Source organism: Carettochelys insculpta, chromosome 8 (assembly GCF_033958435.1).
Source record: "Carettochelys insculpta isolate YL-2023 chromosome 8, ASM3395843v1, whole genome shotgun sequence".
NCBI lineage: Eukaryota > Metazoa > Chordata > Testudines > Carettochelyidae > Carettochelys > Carettochelys insculpta.
In genome coordinates, this window is record NC_134144.1 from 12,122,087 (window position 1) to 12,145,909 (window position 23,823).

Genomic DNA, 23,823 nt, shown 5'->3' on the forward strand with positions numbered 1-23,823 from the left:
ATTACAGGATGTCTTAAGGAATGGTCCTTCTAATTTTTTTCATCCATGTACAGAATAAATTTTATGTGCACTAAGGCATTTATTGATGTGCACCACCAATAAAAAGTACATGCTGCTGGCTGGGCACCTCTGCTAATCAGCTGGGCAGCATTTGACTCTCTCCTGGGTAGACACCCAAGTGCTCAGCTTACTACAGGGAACACTGGTCTTAAGTCTACTCATTTCAACAACCTCTACATAGCTTTAGATGATTCCATATCTTGCTTCCATCTTTGCCTTTGTACTTATTGCTTCTTACACACTTTCGGCTATCACACTTCACTGAGTCACATTTTTTCCTATATACTCTGACTTTGCATACCCAAAAAAGCAAGGTAAGAATAACATTAATAATAAAAAAGTATCCCCTAAGTCATTCCTGCCTGCTGGCTTTTCTCAGTAAATTCTGTGCCCTTATTTGCTTTTTTATTTTGTAAGCTGTTTGAGGAGGGGACTTTTGGTACTATTGTAGACCAGGTGCTCAGCTGGTGTATCTGCTAATTTGGTTGTGTCTTTTAAAAAATCCAGGTACTGCAGTGGTTAACAAATAAATAGTAGTGTTTCCCTTGAAATGCAGAGTTGATTATAGTTGTAATATTTTAACCAAAATATGGTAGCAAAAAAAGGTAGTCGTCTGAGGGGAAAGAAGAGGAGACAACTCATATTCACAGAGTAAGATGAAACATATACTCCAGTGCATTTTGCATGGTGTTCCAATCTGACCATATTTACCGAGTGAATTCTACTGTCTCTGTCTCAGGCTTGTTTGGGTAGAAACAAAAACGACATTTAGTTAATACAGAAAATTTATCCAACTTAATACTATCTTAGGGAAAAATCTTACCTCTTGCATAGGTTTCAATGGTTTCTTTGTTCAATGATGACATTTCCTAGTATAGTGATATCATTTGTAGATAGACATTTAGTAAGGTTCTCAAACTGCAGTCCTGCGGAATGGTCATAAGTGTTCAATATAATCGTCTAAAGAGGCCTTGTTACTGCTTTTTAAATGCTGAATGTAATTTGACTGGAATATTTCTTTTGTATTTTAGATGGAGCAATTATCAGATGAAGAACTTGATCATGGCGCAGAAGAAGATAGTGATAAGGAAGACCAAGATTTGGACAAGATGTTTGGGGCATGGCTGGGGGAACTGGACAAACTCACACAGGTCAGGGACCCTTCTTGAATACAAGAGTCAAATATTTCAATAAGTAATTGGCACCATTGTTAGTTCTGAGTATGTATCAGTGTGAATCCCACTGTAGGGAGCACATACACCTTATGCACATGAGAGTGGAGTTTCTTGAAAAGTGATGTCTGTTTGGGGCTACATGCGTGTGAAGACCTAAAGAGTTGAGTGGCTGCAACCTGCCCTTTCTTTCATCTCTTGCTGTAGCGAGACTGAACCTAGTGAATGTCCCACCCATTATTCTATTTACAGACTTTGAAACTGCCTCTTTTTCATACCTGGTTTCGTGATTTCTGAGGGTGCAAGTGTACCCATGACCCCCTCCCCCCGGTCTGAAATAAGAGTGGAGTTTGTTCCAAAGTGATACGAGCTGAGCCAAAATAATGCACATTGGGAGGGATAGGTGTTCCCACAATGCGTTATGCCACAGCCTACCTTATACTAGCATAGCTTTCCTTTATAAGCAAGTCCTTTGTCTTGGTGAGCTATAGCTAGAGACCTACACAGATATAAGTGTCGATCCACAGTTGGATGTTGGTGATCCTCAGGACTCTACTCCCAGGAGATGCTGTGGCCAAAGGAGAGGTGCATGATGCCGCTGTTCCCAGGAGCCAATGCCCTGGTCTGGGAGCTCCTCCCAGCTATATGAATCTACCACCTCCAACCTCACCACCAGCTGCTTCTCCTCTGTGGGGGTCATACAGCCCTGCAGTCTTGGGGGAAGTACAGTCGCGTGGCCAAGAGGATCTGCTGGGGTAGGGCATTAGCTCCTGGGACCATTGGCAGCACACGCCTCTCCTTTTCCCACAGCGTCTCCTGGGAATAGAGGACATCGATGTCTGTCTGCAAATAGATATTTGTATCCATGCAGGTTTCTAGCTGTAGCTCCAAGTATCTGGTCATTAATTTCACAGACCTACAAATGAATCATTAAGGGACATAAAAGGGAATAAGAAGTTCTTTAAATACATTAGGAGCAAGAGAGAAATAAAGGAAAGTGTAGGTCCTCTACTGAACGGGAAACAGGAGAGCTAGTAACTGTTGATATCACGGAAGCTATTTATCTCCTGTTTTGCTTCAGTTTTCATTTAAAAAAAAAAGTTATGATGACAAGATACTCAACATAATATTGACAGCTGGGGGAAAGAATGCAAGTCAAAATAGGGTCTGAAGTAGTTAAAGACCATTTAGAGAAGTTAGAGATATTCAAACGAGAAGGGCCTGGTGAAGTTTATCCCAGGGGACTAAAGGAACTAGCTGAGGCGTCTTGGACCTGTTAGCAATTATCTTTAAGAAATCCTGGGGGACAGCAGAGGGCACAGAAGACTGAGAAGGGCAAATGTATTACCTGTCTTTAAAAAGGGAAACACATGACCTAAGGAGTTATATACCAGTCAACCGAACTTCAATACCTGGAAAGATACTGAAGCTTGCATCTGAGATGTTACTACTTTTTTTTTTTTTTTTTTTTTTTCACAAATTACATTAATAATCAAACTGATACAGATCCCTGTAGAAAATCTCAGTAAAGTAATTCTTTCAAAAGGCTGTGAGAAAGAACAGTACTACTGAAAAACAAGTTTATGAATGGATTTTCCTTCTTTTCACTTCTTTACCAGCAGAGTGAATTTATTTTAACATCTCTTGTAGTTGTGCAGTTGGTGTTAATCTTGGTAGTCTGGTGCCTAAGTATTTGCTCTTGCAAAGCCTACAAAAGACTTAATTTTTTTCGTTTACATTTGTCCCATTGAAATTAGGCTGTCATCCATATTTGTAACACTGTTGTATGAGCACCACCTCCAGTGATATTTAAATACAAACTTTATTTTAGCTTCTTTTCTCTCTTCTCAACTTTTTTTTAGAGTTTGGATACAGAGAAGCCCATGGATCCAGTCAAGAAATCCCCTCTTCGCCAAGAAACCAACATTGCCAATTTCTCCTATCGCTTCTCCATGTACAATCTGAATGGTAAACAGAATTTTCTCAACCCCTCAATTTTTTTCTAACATTAAAGGAATATTTGTTTTAGCATAAGCAGACATCTTACAAAACACTCAAATCCTTTAGCTTTAAAACATAGCATCCAGGAATACTTAGGATATCATTTTCTAGTTTGCTTACATTCTGTTATCCTGTTTATGTGACACAGAATTCTTAGTATCCAAAACTCGGTGTCCAGCAGCAGCTAATGTCTGAGAATCAGAGTGATTATTTGAAAAGAACAATTGTTCTGATAATCTCTTTAACGAAAGATGGGATTGATAAACCCCATTGGGTGGAAATGGGGAAAAAAATCTAATTAACATTGCACCTGAAAGAGTGATGCAGTGCTTAGGTATCATATTGTGTTAAACAAAAACACAAAAAAGCTAATGCTACAAAAAAATGTCAGTTTTTTATCTCTGACCCTGGGAATAGTACAGGAAACTTGCATTTTTTTTAAAATGGGTTTTGGTTTTCAAAGCAGTGAGCAGATTTTTGCCACACATCTTCCAATAAAATTAATTAAAAATATGTAGAGAACACCTCTCTATTTCTTCAAAAAATGTCAGTGAGGGTTTTTAACCTGGTAGTAGCTCATTGAGCACTTTTGTAAACTTGAAAGAATTCACTTACATGATAGGCTTCCTTACTGACACTTGCGCTGGCAAATGTATCACTCTGAAATTAAATTTTAAAAACATCTTTTTATTTTGAGTTCTGTAGATTCACAATGGTGTAATTACTGAATTGTTTTTATTGTTTCCATTGCCAAGTGGTACTGCTTGGAGAACAGGATTGAGAAGTGGGTCAGTCCTGAGCAAGCTAATGCCTGTTGTTCCTTGCAGAAGCCCTTAATCAGGGGGAGACCGTGGATCTGGATGCCCTCATGGCTGATCTTTGTTCCATAGAGCAGGAGCTCAGCAGCATTGGGTCACAGTCAGCAAACAGTGCTGCAATGAAATGTCTAGCCACAGAAACGAAAGTAGCTCAGAGACCACCTGCTGGTCGACTTTCCTCTAAACACAGCAGTATAAAAGGATCGTTGTCGTCATCTGGTAGGGTAACTAAGTCTTCAAATGCCAACTTTTCCTTGGATGACATTACTGCCCAATTAGAAAAAGCTTCTTTGAGCATGGATGAAGCAGCCCAGCAATCTGTAATGGAAGATGCTAAACCTGTAGTTACTGCTCAGCACAGAAGGACAGCATCAGCCGGCACAGTGAGTGATGCTGAAGGGCGCTCCATCAGTAACTCATCCCGTTCCAGCATAACCTCTGCAGCATCCAGCATGGACTCCTTGGATATTGATAAAATGACGAGACCTCAGGAACTGGATTTAACACAGCAAGGGCAGCCAATTACTGAGGTAGAGTATCATTATTTCCACTAGAGATTGTATCACGGCCACGTATATTCAATGTGGCATGGGATCAGTGATGGTTAGTTGGTTCTCTTGCTTCCTGTAAAAAAAGATTCCATTCAAGCACGTATAAGGCTTTTTGAGGGGCTTCCCACCACCCTGTCTAGTTGCATGTTAACATTTTCTGTATTTTAAGGATTAAAAGGTTACTACATTAAATGTTCAGAAAGTCCAGTACTGTAATCTAGAGGTGCACATGTAATTATTTTATAGCAGAGTTTTTAAAAATTACTTTTGAGGTTAGTGATGTGATAAATTTTGGTCGTCCGCTTCAGAAAGAGCCTTTTCATTCTCTTTGCTGATAATGTTACTATGTTTAAAACTAGTCAGATTAGTATAGCCTTTAGAATGACAGTGTCCAAAGATTTAACCTTTGTGTTATTACTCAGTTCCAAAAAAAGAGGAAAATGTATACTAATCCATGATTTATTTTGGCTTTATGTGGAAAGAAAAATAGCATACATAAATTCTGTTAATTTATCATTTTTTCAGCATAATAACATAATATATTGTAAATGACACAATGTATTCAAATATTCAATAATAAGAGATTATTCAGCATATAAACCTGAAGTTCTTGCTATTTTTCTATATGGGCTATTTTTCTTCAGGCCTGAATTCTCCCTTGTCTTCATAAAGTATTCCATTTTGACCTGCTCTTTATCTCTAAGACAAATCATTCTGCTGCTAGCTCTTAGGCAGAAAAATTTTTTTTTGAATAGACAAAAAGATACATTACACACATGGCAACTTACCGAGTGCCTTTGAAATTTCATATATATCCCACTGTGCCTTTGTAAGAATTTGCTTCCAAGGATCTTAAATGTTGTATCACTTGCAGAAATAGAAATGAAGATTGGATAGCCAGAATAGATGTAGCTGTACTAATACTAGCATGATACATGTACTACCTTGAAACAATCGATAAAGAAGAAAATTGATCAACTACTCTCTCACCCTCCAAATTGCAAATGATCTTTTGATATTTTTTGGAGGCCTAATGGGCATTTTGCTTCTGTGTGAAGAGTGAATATGTCATCAGCACCAACTATGAAATTCTTCAGAAAATTCCATATTAGTTTGCAATGCAAGTTTAGAGTAGCTGAAGGAACCCACAGGGATAAGGAAGAATGTCCTAGTGAATCAGAGGTCTTCAGTCAGAAAGAATTACTCATGATTCTTTGATAACATTAGAAACTACTACTGATAACCTGATTGTCATCCAAAAGTTTGCTCTGCTGATAGACAGGCTTTTTAGTTTCATCTCTGTTGAAATTAGATAGTAAGGACAAAGGTGGCTTATTTTTGCGGATAATTAAATCGGTTTGAATACTATGTTATATCTTATTTCAGCTGAAGCAAAAGAATGACTCTTCCAACTATGAGGCAGAAATGTGTTTATCTATTGTGAAGGGTAGATACCTCAGTTCTGACTGATGTTCATGAACTTCTCAGGACCACATTAGTACTTGATATTTGTATAGAATGCTTAGAAAGTAAGGAACAGCTCATATTTATTTTATTTATTTAATCCATACTCCAACAGTGTCATTTTACCTGGAAATATGCCTGAATGGGTTAAACAAAACAAAAAATCAAACCCAAGGTGTCTTCCTTGTAGCCTGAATGGCTGTCACTTGTCAGAATCCTCTTCTGTTTACAAACCAGTCAAGGCACACCTGGAAGTTAGAGACAATCTTCTATAATGGGGTGGGGAAGCCCCAGCCCGCAGTCAGGATCCAGGGTGCAGCTTCTCTGGATCCAGACCCTGAAGCCTCAGGCTGCCCTCCTTAGCATCCAGACTGCAGTGGGGTTGGGGGATAGGGAGCCCTGAGCCTCACAGGCTGGATCAGGTAAGCTGGAGACAGATCCAGATTGCCAGCTCTGCTGGAGGGTGGGGGAGCAGGAAGCAGCTTTGGGCTGCACAGCCATTCGCTGCTGTTCCCCCAGCCAGGAGAAGGAGAAGTGGAGTAGCAGCACCCTCAGCAGCACTGCACAGAGGCTTCATAATGCTGCTCTGATTGGCCAGTATTCCAGCCAATTGGAGCAGCAGTGGGTGGTGCCTGGGAGCAGGGTAGATGGGCCCAGAGCCATGTAGGTCCAAAAATAAGCACGTAAGTACATGCCTGTCGCTCAGATCCTGCATCCCTTGACTGCTCCTGTGTCACTCTCCCACCCAGATCCCCCACTCCCACCCCCTTCCTGCACTGTCTCTCCCACCCAGATCCCCCACTCCCACCCCCTTCCTGCACTGTCCCTCCCACCCCAGCTCCCCACCCCCACCCTGCTCCGCAGCCTCCCTCCCAGACCCCTTACACCCACACCCCTCTCCTGCCCAGACTCCCTACCCGCAGCCTCTTCCTGCTCCCTCCCTCCCAGAACCCTCATCCTCACCGTAACCCCTCCCTCTCAGATCCTGTACTCCAAACCCACCTGAACCCTTCCTCCCATCTAGACCCACACCCAGAGCTGCCTGGTCCTGCACTCCCCCTCCTGCTCAGACCCCAACCCCTTCCCTCCTACATCCTCCACCCTCAGCCCACTTCTGCGCCCCACTCCAGCCCAGATCGCTCCTGTGAGGATGTTTTATTCTTTTGGTTCTCACTATCATTTATTCAGTGTAGTACTATCCTTGCAATTAGTTTGCTTTATATGAAGTGTAATGTAGTTGCATTTAGTTTTGTTTTCAATCCTGAGCAAAGGTGAAACATCGGAAAGATGTTTCCCTATCCATGAAAGTTAAAGTTAGTATAATTATCATTGCCTATTGTTTCCTGGTTGCTTTGTACCAGAGTGAAGTTTCAGGAATGGGCATGTGCGGAGTATAAGGTCAGCTTTTTCAGTGAAACGGGTACCAATAAGGTACTGAATCAGAGGCGGCTGTTTTAAAAAAAACTATCAGTGTGACTTACGAAATAGTTGATTTATTGATCAGTAAATACTGAATTTTATTGTTCATAGTCATTGAAGACCTTATCCTTTTCTTCCCGAAACAATTTAGAAGTTCATCAACTGAATGTATTTCATTGCTTCATGCAGAGTAAGTTGTACCATGATTAGCTGCAGAAGCACTGCAATAGTAGGCTAAAAACGTTAAACTGTTCCGATCCTTCCTGTGTGTTTCTGCATTCTGTGCTTGTCTTTATAGAGCTCTAGGATCTAAGTCGATCTGAGAGGACAAAGGTGTTACACACAAATGGATTTTTTGGAGGGTGGATTGTATGGGGGAAAACTTAGATGCAAGATTTGTATGTAAACTTTTTAGTGAAGTGTATTTTCTGTAGCTGACCCAGCAGTTTGAGACTCTTGTCTCACTCACTCTTATCTTGCAAATGATATGCTGAAGAATCCCTGAGATTGTTCCGGAAGTTTTGGCAAAGAAAATCCTGCCTTATTTCTTTCCTGGATTTTCCAGTTTTTGCTATGGAATAAATAATAAGCAGTCCAGCATTCCTTAATTGCTTACATTTTTCTAAGAAAAAAGTGTTTATCACAACAAATTGAAAGTTGGATAGAAGGGGTGGGGAGGAAATTGCTTTTTTGTGTGCACAAGTGTGTGTTGCAGATTACCTTAATCTGTTATTACCGAGTTGTTTACTTTGCCTGCTTTCGCAACTGAACCACTGATTACAAGTGAGAGAACCTGTTGTAAACCTGAGCATGAGCTGGCCTTTGTAAACCACTACTGTTTTTAACATGAATGAGGAGACTGACTGCTTCTCATAAGAATCCTGCTATTTTTTCTGTGCCGTAAATTGATAAGAATGTTCTCTTTGAGGAAGGTAACACCCGTCTGTTAGTCATTTGAGATGAGTGTGTGAACCATATCTTATTTCCTTTCTTTGGGGTAGTAGCAACTAAGCCAATCTGTTTAACCAGCAGGCTTTGTTTTACTACTCTTTTTGTCTAATTTATCATTTATCATTTGGTGACTCACTATCCGGTGAGGGCTGGAAAAATTCTAGGCTCTGTCCACGAGAACTGCCTCTGTTCTTCTGCAAGGTGTATGTCCTGTATGATTTAGGCGTTTTCACAACTTCTTTTAATCATCACTCTGTATATTGTGGCTATTCTTGTGGCCTGAGCAGAATCAAGCTTGTGAAACAAGTTGTCATAAGACCTCAGATGATGAACCCTTTGGGTTCATCAAATTCCCATACATTTTTATCTATCCATGAAAATCCTAAACTCCTGGTCTGTAATCTATCCAAACAAAACTTTGGAACTTCTTCTATTACAAACCAGGTGGGGACAGTTTTCTGAATTAAAAAAAAGAAACAGACTTCAAACCTTGTCCTTCTCTTCAATTGCACTTGACAGAAGAGGCTGGAGTATGCAGCTTTCAGAAATTCCTTGGTAGATTCCTTGACAGTTTTAGACATCCACAACTATACTGTCTGTCCTAACAGGGAAAGTTGTCTCGTGTTTCTCTCTTGGTATCTGCACAAAACAGTTACTTCTCATTGCTTTTCTTGAATATAAGATTTTCTTCAAAGACACTGCTACCTAAATCTCTCTCTGCTGGGGTTGTGTTCCATTCTCCTCTTCATAGTGAAAACAATGGAGAATTGAGTGGATCTGGATGCAGAATATTTCCCCAGATGTTCTCCATGGACAAAGTCCATAAGTGCTCCCTCATTACCAGAACCTTTGATGGGCAGGTTGTCCATGTGTGCAACCATGAGTTTAGTCTCTTACTCTTTGTATTGTATCCCTAAGGCTGCCAACCCTCACAATCTTTTCCTTTTCTATAATAGTTTCTGCAAGAAGCATGAGTGGCTTGGCATCTCTGCTCTTGTCTTATGCAGCAGCAGAGTGGTTTTAAAAAATTATCTTTTTTTCCCCTCTCCAAGGTTTGATAGGAATAATGAGAGAAGGAGAATGCCAAACCTGAATAACATTAAATGATAACACCCGTTGTTTTTATAGTTGAATACAAGGTTAATCCGTTTGGAAAGAAATTAAGGTGTTCCTTTATTCACCTCAGAGGCCTAGGAAGGGTAGACTCTTAACAATATCTTGACCTGGGAATAATGGGAAATTCTCTTTCCCCATAAGTTCTTGGGTCAAGAGAAGGGAATCCTTTAGCTGAGTTTTTGTGACAGGAGGAGTTCAGCTGGAATATGTAAGATGTGGAAATCAGGGCAGAGAACCTCTGTGTACATACTTGAAAATAATGTTAGACACTGCGCTGGAATTCGCTCGGCACAGTTAGTGTATCTCTTCATTTTTCATGGAGCTTGGGGGCACATATCAAAACTTAAGTCAGACTATGAATTGTTAGACTTACAGGCTCAAGTAAAACCAGTTTCAGTGTAAAACTACACTGTAAGACAATGGTAATATTAAGAATTAAACATAAGAAAATTCAAAGTTTGCCTTCCTCAACAACTGCAGCTTAGTGCCTTTGTGGGTTTGTATGATGGCCATCATTAAATTAACCCCTGCAGTATCTGACATTGTACAGCAAAAGCTTCCCAGTCCATAGAACAGGAAACAGATGTGAAATATCTGATAGTCCTATGTGGTAGCTAGATAGAAGTTTAAATCAGAGGTGGGGAACCTTCTTTTGGATCACGGGCCACTGGCCCACATTAAAATCAGTCAGAAGCAAAGCCAAACCAAATCAAAATGGAACAAAAACACCCCCTCACAGATGTAGCCCCCAACGAAGAAGCAGGGATTAAAACAAAACACTTGCCTCATTTCCCTCAAGTTCCAACCCCACAGAAGGAGGGGACTAGCAAGGATCAGGATGACCCCTAAGGCCAGATTAACTATTATGGGGGCCTTGAGGCTCTGGGATGGTGTCAGAAATGAGGGGTTCAGTATGTGGGAGGGAGCTGCTGAGGGAACAGCCTGAGGGTAGGTGGGGAGAGTGCAGGAGTGGGGGTAGAACGGGATCTGGGTGGGAGGTGGGATGCAGCGGCGGGGTTGGGGTGACAGCTGAAATCATGAGCTTTAATGATTTTAAGACCTGGAGGTTGTGAAATTGACCAAAGTGAAATGGGAATTTGTAGGGCCCTACTTATGTTCTATGAATTGTGTATGATTGACACGTATCAAGCATATATGCCAAAGTTTGTTTATGCAGCTCTGTGTAGTCATGACTTCCATCAATCAGGGACTGGAACTTAAACTTTGAGGTTCCAAATTGTCTGTTCTTTGCCAGTTCTTCTAAGGCGTTCTGGCTGTGTGCAGTGAAAGCCCGTGTATTCTAGGTTGCTTCTAATTAACCTTTGTTTAGCCTGTAAAATTTAACACAATGAAATAATTAATAAATGAGACTTAGCCATAGTTGTTAACACAGCTCGTTCTCCTGCATCCCCTCCCCTTTTTTGAACAGTTTATCATGATATCATCAGTGATATTGATGACTTTAAAAAGGCAGCAGAAGGCAGCAGCAAAGGAAAATTCTGTGAATCAATCAACCTTAAACACTATCTGGTTTTCAACTTTTTTGGCAGTACAAGTATTAGCAGTCTAGTTATTATTGTTTCTGAAATACAAATCAAAACTTGCCAAATCTTGTGGAGTTATTCAAAATATCTTAGAGAGAAACTTATTGGTTTGTAATTTGAGGAATTTGTTTACACTTTGCAGTATTCAGCTGCATTAGTTCCTTCCATAGGTGCTTTATGTATAAAATAAGCACAGTATTCTGTTTGTACCATTTGCTACAAATACGTGGTAGTCTTTTTAAGACAAGTCTTTTTTGAAGAATATTGATTTTTTTTCTTTTTTAACTCAGATTTTTTAAAAAAGGAAACCAAGATAGATTTGAAGAACTTTGTAATGGAAGATCATAGAAAACTCCAATCTGTTTGCAAATCAGTTTTATTATTTGTTTAGGTTTGTTTTCACAAAAAAAGGAGCCAGTACTCAACCAGCTCCCTGCTCTTCTCCCCCAGCCAATCCCATGGCTGGGGCTGCCAAAGTGCCACAAAAAAAGCACTGTTTTAGGTAAATTGCTAGTTTACTGCACACATTTGTGAAAACAGTATCAACCTCTGTGCGTAGTACAGGAGGCCCGCATGTAGTTTCTCACTTCCAGCCATTTAATTAATAGCTTTGTAGTTAGATTGCTGAAACGGTACCATCGTTTTCTTGGTTAATATATTCCCTGAATCAAGTGTCAGAGGGGTAGCTGTTTTAGTCTGGATCTGCAAAAGCAGGGAGGGGTCCTGTGGCACCTTATAGACGAACAGAAATGTATGAGCATAAGCTTTCAGACGAAGTGGGTCTTTGCCCACGAAAACTTATGCTCATACATTTCTGTTCGTCTATAAGGTGCCTCAGGACCCCTCGTTGCTTTTGCATGTTCCCTGAGTGTTGTTTAAAATCAATTGTTGTTTTTAATGTGTTTCCTTGCCTGCAACTGTGATTCTTTGTAGTGTGTCTTGAGATCACACAAGCAAAGAGAACTCAGACTCGATCAGTGTGTGGACTGGAATCTAACATGGAAAACTTGATGTAAGGGACTGTTCTTAGTGATTCAGTAGGGGACATTCTTCCATCTGAGACCGTACTGAACCAATTGCCTAAGTACAGTTTTAGGATTTACTGTGCTAATGGAGGTTCCCTCATTCCAGTTAAAAAAAAATAGTATCTTGTCTGTTACACTTAGCTGGTTCAATTTGCAGTAATGAAGGAATTTGTTAGTTTGTGGAACAAAAATTTTAAAATGCCTGGTGTTGCTACTACAGTCATATTTTGACTGCATTTAGTTCTAAGGCTAAGTGTTGTCTCCATGACCACCACCCCCCGTTTTGACTTTTAAGTAATGTGTTTTGCAGGCAAACGTGGTAGACAGTTTCGTTCTCACCTTAACTTACTATTCTTAAAGCTATAAAAACAAACACAAGGAGCCAGTAGAAGACCAAGAGATGAAAACATTTTCATTCTTAAAAGTACTGGCTATATACTGCTGTGTCTATGTGATGGGGTTCAGGGGTCCCCAAGCTCTGCTCCCTGTCCACAGGCAAGAGTGACTTTCACTCAGCAGAACAGCAGATTTATTAGCGGACAGGACACAGCATAGTACAGAGGAGTCAGTATGGCCGGCAGAGACAGTTGGTCCAATCTGTGCTGGGGAGAGAAGGCCCTGAGGGGCCCCTGGAGCCAGGGCCTTGCCCCCTTCTTTGTCTCTCTCTCTCCCAGCCCAGACTAACTGCTTTCCAACTCCCGGTTCAATTCAAACCCCTCAGGCTCCACCTTTGACTGCAGTCCAGAGATGTCACCTGGTTGCCCCACACCCTCTGTGACCCACACACATTCACACACGAACCCCCCACTACATCACAGTCTGCCAGAAACTTAAGAGTATGAAAGGGAAAAAATAAATACAAAGTAATTTTCCCACTAGCCTCAGTTTTTATTTGTCTGTTTCTTAAGAAGCCTTACCAACAGCATGTTGAAGGTAACTCATCGGTTTGAAGATATCTGTCTATCCAGACCTTGATACAACCCTCACCACTCTGTTTTTGCATCTCCCAAAATTTAAATACGACCACATTCTCTCGCTCTCTTTTCTCTAAGTTCTTTTGGAGCCTCCAAATCCATGACAGTTTCCGATGTCCAACACGTTCTTTTGGGAAGAAGTGGCTTAGTTCAAGATAAGCTGCTCAAATGATGGTCTTTCTCCTGATCTGTGGAAGGAATCTGGATACTTGCCAGCAGCAATCAGCTGGACTAGAATCTCCTTTCAGTGTTTGGGCTTGTATCCAAGTGTGCTTGTGCTTTTTCTGTTTAAAGGTACTGATGACAATCTGTTTACTGTTGATACCATGGCTGTCCCAGTAAAGTGATCTTTCTAAGCCTTTCAGCTCTTCACACGTCCCAGTCAGAGAAGTCGCTTTCCTTTCAGACAGTCTTTTCCTTTCAAATGTCATTTTTCTACCCAGAAGTAACAGATAATTTAGCAGAAAGGGATTAAAAAAGCCTCTGATTCTGAAGAAATCATCCCACAACAATAACCCTGAATAGGCTTTCTGTTGCGTGTACACGCGCACGCATTCAGTAGGTACATACGCATTGTGTATACTGTTCCATTGATATGAACAAACGGAGGGCATGTGTATATGGATAATGTGCATTATGGCAGTCTGCTTTTTGATACGGTTTCAAACAGCACTACATGAAAGAGAAATTTTAGTGCTCACCAGCAAGGTCTATATGGATCAATTAATGCACAACATATTAGTGCCCTAAGAAATCATCCCTCTGAATCATGCATTACCTCACTGTTTAGATAAGCCATAAGAAAATAATTGAACGGGGATTTCACACATCAGTAGAACCCTGTTAGAAACCTCTAAATGCATAGACTCCTCACATGAAAATCTGCACAAATCACACTTCAGAGGAAGTAGGTTTGTGCCAAGGAACTGGATCTGAACTGAGGAACAGAAGAACGGGATTATGATATGGTGTTACGCTGTGATGTTAACTTTTCTATCCAAAGCACACAACTCCCAGTGAAATTCCCTCCCTAAAAGCAGTGATGAATTAGTATGGGCGCTTGTAAATAAAATATGACTATAGAATATTTTTCTGCTTTGTAAACCAGTTTCTTGTCGTCCTGATACTGAAATAGTGAAATGTGCAAAAGGGCAGGGATTCATCCTGGAGAAGGGTGGGGGCAAGAGAAGAGATACTACATCTGTGTAAAATTAGCAAGATTACTTGTTCAGCCAAAACACACATTTGGAACAGCTGACCAAAAATTAGGAACACGGCAGCATTCAGCGGAGCTATAAAATGTGGGGGGAATTTTTGCAATTTTCTTTAATAAATCACATACTGTAACAAGCTGCAGAAATAAAACCTCAGTCTTCTTGTGGGTTACAGAGGAACTTGATTCTGTGACATGAGATGTACCAAAGGGACTGTTATTTATTCTTGTATTGCTGCTGTGTCATTCTTGCATGTGATGTTGATTAATTTTTACCTAGTTGGATAAGGATTGCCTACAAGTGGTTATGAATAAAATAAAAACACTTTTCCATTTTAGTTTAATGTAGAATCATAGAATATATTTGTTGGAAGGGACAACAGTGTCAAGGGGAGAGTATATTTTAGATCAGGACCCCGTAGCGTCTGGGTGTGGTGTCTTCCTAATCAGTTTCAACATAGCTGGAAAATTATTAAAGATAACACAGATTTCATGAAAATAAACAAATGCATTCTAGACTACTAGGAAAGAAAATACAGTAAACGCTTTCATATCTAATAAATCAAAAAAGCAGTCCTGTAGCGCTTTAGAGACTAACAAAATAATTTATTAGGTGATGAGCCTTCATGAGGCAGACCCACTTCTTCAGATCTGGAGATGGTGCTGTACTGGAAATGGCATGACAGTTTTACAACACAGAGCGGAGGGAGAGAATTGCTAACTGTGGCTGGGTCTGCATGGACCTGTAGTGGTGACAGCTCCATGAAAAAGAGCATTCTCACAATTGAAAATGGCTGCTCATTAGCATAATCTTGCAGATAATAAGCATAGCCGTGCGAGATCTTACTGCTGGCACTAAACAAGCCATGTAGACATGCCTCTACCAGCAAAAACCCCCTGTTGCCAACCCCTTATGCCCAAAATTCAGGCATAAGGGGCTGGCGACAGAGGAGGTTTTTGCCAGCAGAGGCACGTCTGTACGGCTTGTTTACTACCGTCATCAGCCTCTGCCGGCAGGGAGATCACTCAAGGCTATGCTAATTAGCAACACGATTATGCTAATGAGCAGCAATTTGCAATTGCGAGACTGCTTATTTCCATGAAGCTGCCAGCACTACAGGTCCATGTAGACCCAGCCTGTAAGTGTCCTGTCTGATCTCAGGCAGCACATCTCTCTGCCTACTTTCCCCCCTTCTGTCCTGTGTGTCTGATTTGTTAGTTTTTATTTCAGTTTTTCCGTCTCTCTGTGTTATAAAACTGTCATGCCATTTCCAGTACAGCACTGTCTCCAGGTCTGAAGAAGGAGGTTTGCCCCAGGAATGCTCATCGCCTAATAAATTATTTTGTTAGTCTTGAAAGTGCTATGTGACTGCTTTTGGATACAAACTAACAAGGGTACCTCTCATTACTTATCTTTCGTGTCTGGCATTCTGTCATCTGGAACTCTCAAATAACCAGAATGTTAACTATAAGTAAATTTTAATTACTTTTTCCACAAGTATGGTATAGTGAAAGTAAATACAAATAAATACAGCAAATACCGTATAAGTTTACAGTGTACAACACTACTGTTACATTTTTGTTTGTTTCTTAATGTCTAATCTTTTTTTCTTTAGTGTTGTACATTGTTAGTTATGCCGCTCTATTATCCAAAACGTGAATATTCAGCAAAGTCCTGGTCCCAGGGCTACCAGATATATGAAAGTTTATTGTAGTAACCAATTTTTGATTACTATAATATACAAATTGCTCCCTGGTTGTAAGTGAAATGGGAAAATAAGTGTCTGTTCTTATCCCCTAAAATCCATTGATCATTAATGCACAACGGGGTGGGAACAGGGATGCTGCATGTTCCTTGATATGTTTATTTTCACTTCCCTTTCTTTTACTGGTTCACATCACTGCTCCTTCCTGTTCTTCCTGCATGATAATAAATGGTGCCTTTTCCTCCTCTTCCTTTTTCTTTCATTTCCCCACTTCTCCCCCATTCCTTCACTTTCACAGCATAATGTTTCTGTGGAACATCTCATCAGGCAGCCCAAGCGTCACATTGACTTCACAGAAGAGGAGGCTGAGCTAACTCCTGTAAGTTATGACATGTCTGTCTGAACTTTTTATTTCAGCATCTGTAGCCATACCAACGCCTCTTGTAATTAGAAACAGCATCCGTGATTTGAATCTTATACATTAATACCTCTGTTATGTACAAAGATTGTCATATCCTGTAGCTCTTTGCAGACTTCCTTACAGTTGATCTTTACCTATCACCTACCACTTAATTCACGAATATGTTACAGATTGAACCTCTTTAATCTGGAATTCTCTCATCCAGCAGCATCCATAACCAGGCGTGATTTTAGTTAGCCAGAAGACCACTTATCATGGGTGTGGCCAGACTTCCTGTTGTCCTACGAAGTTTGTTGACAGCCACCAATCCTGGCTGTCAGTGTTCTGTTCCGTTCTGTTATTTAGTTGTAATTTACCCCTAAATGTCTTCTAATAGCCCAGTCAGCAGTGGAAATGTTGGTAATGGGCTAGAAAATACTGACTTCCATGGTCCAGCAAATTTTCTCGACCAGCACCAGTCAAGTCCTGAGGGTGCCGAATGAGAGAGGTTCAGCCTATAGTTTGATTAAACTACACCCATGGTTGGCAACCTGAGGCCCCTGAGTGGCATGTGGGCCATCAGTGTTCTATATGTGGCCCATGAGGCATTTTGCTGCCAGATTCATCTGCTTTCCATCTCCATAGTTTTTGTTTGTTTGTTTGTTTTTCCTACCCCTATTACTAAAGTGACACAGATGTAGAGCAAAGGTGCATGAAGAGAGGTGTGTGCTGATTGCACACTACATTGACTGTGACAGCCATGCACTCCTTGTGCAACCAATCAGAGCTGCTGTAATTCAGTTGGCCCTCCCCGCAACTTCTAGGTAGGCCAGTGTGGTTAGCCAAACTACCTCATCCCAGGAGACAGTCTTGCAGCCCACCGAGATGAAGAGCAGCTGCTAATGCAGCCATCTCACAAACCTAGGTTGCCCATTGCTGATTTACACTCTTGTTAAAACTGTATGTTAATCCTGATTGCTGCTAACAAAGCTTCAGCCATTCCAAGGTAAGGGTGCAATGTGAGATTTCTCCACAAGATGCAGTCTGTGATTTGTAAGGATGATATGTCGCACTCATGCAGCGCTTTCCATCCATAGATCTCAAAGAGCTTTACAAAGGCAGTCAGTGGCACTGTTCCAGTTTTACAGGTGGGGATGCTGAAGCATATGGAGATGAAGCGACTTGTCCAATGTCACTCAACAGCCTTGTGGCAGAACCAGGAGTAAAGTTTACTGAGTATTTCTGACCATAGAATAAAAGTCTTTCGTCCAGAGATTTTAATTATTCAAATTTATTTATAGTCTGTTTCAAATTAGACTTTTTTCTTCAAAAGTACTGTGTAATTTTGCATCTTAAAGACGAGTCTGAAGAATAGGGAACACTATTACAATGTGAAATTATGGTAAGAGTGAACTTTACACAGAATTGTCAAGAGAACCAAAATGTGGGTTTTGCGTATCAGATGTCACTGATTCTGATCCCATCTCCCTTTTAAATTTAGTCTGAGAATAGATATGATTTTAAAATGGGAGTTGTAAAACATGTGAATGAATTGCACAACAGTGCCCTCAGCTGGCTAAATTAGGCAAGCTATTTAGTATTTATAATATATTTTAATGACTCAGTACACCAAGAGAATCTCATGAAAATAAATTATTCAGATTTCATATGTAGGTTTTCTGCTGCCATCATAAAAGTAAAGTTTAAAAAAAAAGCAAAATCCAAAACTTGAGCATTCATACGAATCATCGGAAAACTTTTGCTATAAATACATTCATCTAAATCCAGTGTTTTACATGGGTGTTTTTCAGGATTCTTCCTTTTAATTAAAGTCATTTTAGAAGATAAATCAGACAGGAGTAAAGCAAATGTAGATAGCCTTGTAATTAATATCTGTATTAAGGGAATCAAATCAGTCAGCTGGATAATTGTATACTGTACTCCAGTTTGAGTAAAAGTATTCACATGTGTAGAACAACTATTCTGTGAATGTAAATACACAGTAAAATGCATATGGGTTTTCTCCTCCTCACTCCAAGTAGGAACTTTTTCTGTGGTAGTCCCTTTTTTTTCCTTTGTTCTTGACTTGTCATTCTTTTTTTCATCTGTATATTGACTTAGTTCTTACTTTTTAAATGCCTGATAAATAGGCTTACTGTTATCATTTATTCATAAAAAACTTTGGCTAGGTTTTTTTGGCTATGATATTTGTAGTTTTTCTCATTGGTAAACGTCTTTTACTTTGATGGGCTGTTATGAAAGGAAAAAGTTCAATGGAGATGTCTTCTTCTTTTTACAATGTAGATGACTTTTTAAGAAAAGTTGTAGGATGTGCTACTCTTCCTAAGATCTTATGTGTGTCCTTAGTGTTACACATAGTGAGTCATTCTGTAAAGAGTGCCATAAAGGGATGAAACTTGATTATGAAATTTCAAACAGTCTTTAGATCTACTAAATAGTCTACTTTGTAACAGGAAACTAGTAAGTTAAGATGTAAGTTCTTAAGGAATTTCAGAAGATTTCAGAAGATTTTTTGGAGGAGGAATTTTGAAATCTGCATCAAATTGTTAATATTTACAGTTGGTCTAGAATGACAGTTTAATGAACATGTAAATTCTGTTGTTTACAGTAGTACTGCATTTTAATTGGATAATGTAAAGGCTATACATCTCTCAAGTAATACATTGTTAAATCACGATCCTTAAGTACATCTGATATATCTAACATAAACGTTTTTGTAAGTATGTTCCCTCAAGTCTCTAACTTCAAAGGAGCAGCCTCCTTAGGTAAAGGAACTGATATAAAACAAGCAACTCACTTGTATTCGCTGAAGTTGAGCAATGCACTCAAGCCTTAAATTCTGGAGTTTTATGTCTAAAAATAGTGTCTTGTGGACGTGGAAGGATTAGTTTTTTTGTTGGTAAATGTCTGTTTCTCTGTTTACATACAACCCAATGTAAAAGTATTTCCATTTGAAGATTGTTGAAATTAACTTACAAAGTAAAAAGAATGTTGCTTGAGAATTGTTGTGTGTGATTTAAGGACATTTACTTTTTAACAAGTGATGTTGACAATTTATGATTTAACAGATACAAAACTTTAACGTTTTTTGTCATTAAATATTGTGTCACCCTTCACCCACCCACTGTCTGATTCCCCCCACTGGTTTTCTGAAAATTTAAATAGATAAAAATTGGGATAAAAAGCTCAAAATCCATAACTTTGCACAACTCTGAATGTCTAAATAGAAAAAAAGCAGAAAAAAAGCTTTAAAATAATTACTGATAACCATTGAAATTATTTTAAAATATGTCTGCCAATCTTAAGTGCATGGCATGTCATGTAGTAACTCTGACTATCATGTAGTTGCAAGATGCAATATTTTATCTGCCTATTTTAAAAAGCAATTATTAAGGAATTCAGTTTGTAAATAAACAGGTTGTGATGCACAGATTTTTGTTAATATGTATAAATTTGCATTTTTAGGTGTTTGACTGGGAAGAAGTAATCTGTTTGATTAGTGTGTGAAATTCTTCCGTGTTGGAATTTTATACAGCTTTTTTTTTAACTTGAAATTTTGTTCTCCTCTTGAGCCCTACCAAATTAAGGAATTAGAAGCAAGCTATTGAGTTTATTAAAAAGGAAATTGAAATTCTTTGTTCAAGGAGAGGGAAACTGGTTTTGGGTATTTGAAAGTTTTTCTGCTGCAATTCGTTATACTTCAGTGCAGTACGTACTTTTCAGTAATCACCATGATGCTGTGTGTGAGTCTTTTCAATGCATCTGTTTTAACTTGTCTAGCAGGGACTTCCTAACAATTTTGCATTTCACGTTTATTTTGGAGTAAATCTAAACATATTACTAGAATCAAAAGTGTTAGATGATTCATGAGTATCACTCTGAGATGGATGCAGGTGTATCTTTTTGTTTATAAATTGAGATTGATAAAAATATTTGCAATCTCAGAACTGTTCTCTCTTTATAGCAAACAAAAAATATGAAAACCCGCTCATTCCTTTCTTTCAGATAAATGGAAACTACCAAATTGTAAATGAGTATTTTATTACCACAGAGGGAGAGATCGTACGCTGGTTTTGATGGGCAAGAGATTTGTAGTACAGTTAATAATGTTGCCTGACACATACATTAGTTTCATTGCATTCTTACAAGGGAAACACTGTGTGAGTGGTAATGTGAACCATTTATCTCATTTAGCTCCTAAACGGTAGGATGGAAGTGTTTTTTATAGAAACTTCTCTTGTAAATATTTGAAAATATGCTTGACTATATTGAACTCAAGTTACATTAGGGATGTTTAAAAGGTTAACTAGTTAGTTGTTTTAACTCAGGGCCTGCTGCCTGGCCTACCACTTCCATGGGGTCCTACTGCAGCCATAGGGTCCCACTGCCCCCACAGCCGGGGCTGCTCTGGCCTGGTGCAGCTTCCCACTGCCAAAGTTAACTGACAAGGGCCAATTAACTGGTGACTGTACTTGTAAGCCTCATGTTTACCGCTTAACTGTTTAACATCCCTAAGTTATAGATGCTGGTAATATTTGAGACAAGGAGCAAATAGAGTTTTGGCATTGAAATATCTTAGAATAGGGTAAGCATTTAGTGTTAGGCTTGTGCTACAGTCACCCATAGTTCTGGAAGCTTGATGCAAATAAGCAATCTTGAAAATGCAAATTGGCTACTCATTACCATATTCAAGGTGCTCATTTGCATATTTGTTGCAGAAAACAAGCAGTGAAGACGTGGTTCTGCTGGCAAAAGCTCCCTTTGTTGGCAGCCCCTTATCTCTGATTTCTTCCGGGGATAAGGGGCTGCCGACAAAAGGGGTTTTTGCCATCAGAACCACATCTTCACTTCTTGTTTTCTGCCACAGATATGCAACTGAGCTGCTGAAATATGCAACTGAGTGACTGTTTTGCATTTTCGAGACTGCTCATTTGCATCAAGCTGCCAGCACTAGTCTTAGTGTGTAGGAGTCTCTCAAAATGTTGTAAAATGCTATCCCCAATAGCTGGTCCATGAACCTCTCCGGGAATGTAGGTCTAATGATGCATAGGTAGGAAAGGATGGAAGAAAGACTAAAAGTAATGTGAAACAAGCACAAGTGCCATGTTTTTATGAAAATCTAAGCAAGCTGATTTTTGTTAAATGAAATATACATGAAAAGTATTCATATTTTAAAAAATATTTAAAAACTTTTAAAAACAGTTTAAAAGTTTAAGGAAATTAATGTCTATTCTATTCAAACTCAGTTCTTGAAATGTGATATGTTCTCATGACATAAAACCTGGGGCAATTGGTGGAATGTGTTGTGATAACACATATGTGTGGTTAAACCGTTTCCTTTTACTGCTTGTGTTTGAGATTAAAGTCTTCATGGTTATTGGAAGTATCCCCTATTTCTTTATTTATTTGATTATCAGTTATGTAGATTAAGATTTGCAGTTCAAACATAGCTTGCCTGGGTTTTTCTGTAATTAAAGGATTGTTCTGAAAGCTATTGATTAGGATTTTATAAATCTTTTATCAGTTGAAACTATTTGATCAGCAAATCTTGGTTTTGAGCTGAATAATTTTTAATATAGTGTTTTGATATAGTGTTCGTTTTATGGTATCTAACGGCAGCATGTAAACTGAGAATATGCAAAATCTGAAATACTATTAACAGAAAGTTTAATGTAGTCTGACTTGCTTTTTCAGATACATCATATATATATTTTACTTCATTTTGTACATTTTATTTCATCATGTTTTCTTCTCGCCATATGTTTCCCTTTAGATCTATCCTTGGCCTATTAAAATAAATTTTGAGAAAGGAAAGTATCTAAATATAATTTGACAATTTATTCTGTATTGTGCAAAATCACTCAAACGTAGTGAGTTTCTTTTGTGTCTGTTGTAAACATAGTTCCTGAGAAGGGAGTGTTTTTGGGGCCAGGTCTACACCAGATAGTGAAGACAATTACATAGCTTGAATTAACTTATCTATAATCAACTTACCTGGCTGTCCTCACGGAGAGAGGTTTACAGGAGAGTCTCTCATCGACCTCCATATGCCTCCCGATATTGAAGAGTACAGGGGTTGACTGACAACCTCAGTTCAATTTTGCATCTCCCTACTAGGCATGCAAAAGTGAACTCTGAAAGATCAACCCTCACTGGTCAGTCTTACGTGTAGTGAAGACAAACCTTAGTGAGAACATCAGATAAAAGCATGTATAATGCTGATATGTAAAATCAGTCTTCTTTCCTTCATTCTACACTAAATGCCTTATCTATGGTGACCAAAACAAGCTGGATGGTACTGCTTACACTAACTGTGGTGAGACTACCTGAATACTTTTTGTGAAGAAATCCTGCAGTAAGACCCATGAAGGAATCTGTCACAGCCTTCATCAAGCTCCCCCCAGAAGAACAACCACTAGGCCACCATTTGGCTTCTACCACTCTGAACCCATTTTCTCTTAACCTTCTTCAGTGTAATTATAGTTCAAGCACTGCTTCTGGCTCAGGTTCTCCAGGCATACTCTCAGGATACTGATCCCCTCTCTAGGACCCCTTCAGAGATCCTGCAGTCCAACTGCTCAGGCCCTGAAACTAGTGCTGGGTCCCCTGTTCTCTTCTGTTTAACAAAAATCCTTCCAAAACTAGTCATTCAGTAGTTTAGACAGCACAAAAAATATGCAGTTACAGAAAAAAAGCAATAAAACACGTATATATGCCACTCCAAGGCTCTTCTCTTCACTGCACTTGAGTGCTCTATGCGATTTGATCAGAGTCTTCTGTCATCCAGGAACCTTCCTCTGTCCTGTACATCACTTCCAAATCCTGGAGTCTGTATGACCTCTGTTAAGTTTCCTACCAATCTCAAAAATAGCTTTTGAGACCCTATCTTTTTTAAACTTAATTTGCCTTCATTAGGTAGCTCCTAGATTAAATTTGTCTGGCAGTAAAAATCCTCCACCAGATCACTCTTGCTTAGTTCACAACCAGCCTACTTGAGCCAGTTTCTTTGATGTAGCCATCTCTTTAATAAGTGGCCAGGAACTCTCCCCAGGGCTCCCAGTGTCAGGCAGCCTCCCCCTCCTCAAAATGGAGCTGGCGCTTGGTCAGCTCCACCTGGCGCCGGATGGAGGTGATGAGGTGGAGGTCCTCCGCTGGCCACCTCTGGCTCCGCCACAACCAGGCCCGTCCTGGCTCTGGTAGCGGCTCCAGCCAGTCACCATCCTTCACCTCTGGGGGGCTGTCCGGCGCCACAGACAGGGCGAGGCTCTCCTGGCCCTCAGATGGTGCATCTGCAGAAACGGGGAAGAGAGAAACGGGCTGTGGCCACTGACCCCTGCCCCATGGGCCATGCCACATATAGATGTGCCATGTGCTACTTCTAAGTGGGG

At 39.7% G+C, this 23,823-nt stretch overlaps 1 protein-coding gene across 8 annotated transcripts in view; it reads left to right on the forward strand.

The window, feature by feature from the left end:
• The window catches only part of RAPH1 (Ras association (RalGDS/AF-6) and pleckstrin homology domains 1), a 155,133-nt gene that overhangs the window by 90,866 nt on the left and 40,444 nt on the right, over positions 1-23,823 (forward strand). For 6 of the 8 annotated variants that reach the window (XM_075000705.1, XM_075000702.1, XM_075000707.1 and 3 more), the window contains exons 2-5: positions 1,092-1,211; positions 3,095-3,200; positions 4,061-4,581; positions 16,313-16,393. In XM_075000705.1, coding sequence (XP_074856806.1) covers positions 1,092-1,211; positions 3,095-3,200; positions 4,061-4,581; positions 16,313-16,393 — 828 coding nt within the window. The remainder of the gene's footprint in view (positions 1-1,091; positions 1,212-3,094; positions 3,201-4,060; positions 4,582-16,312; positions 16,394-23,823) is intronic. The other 2 variants (XM_075000708.1, XM_075000709.1) reach the window with 1 other exon arrangement.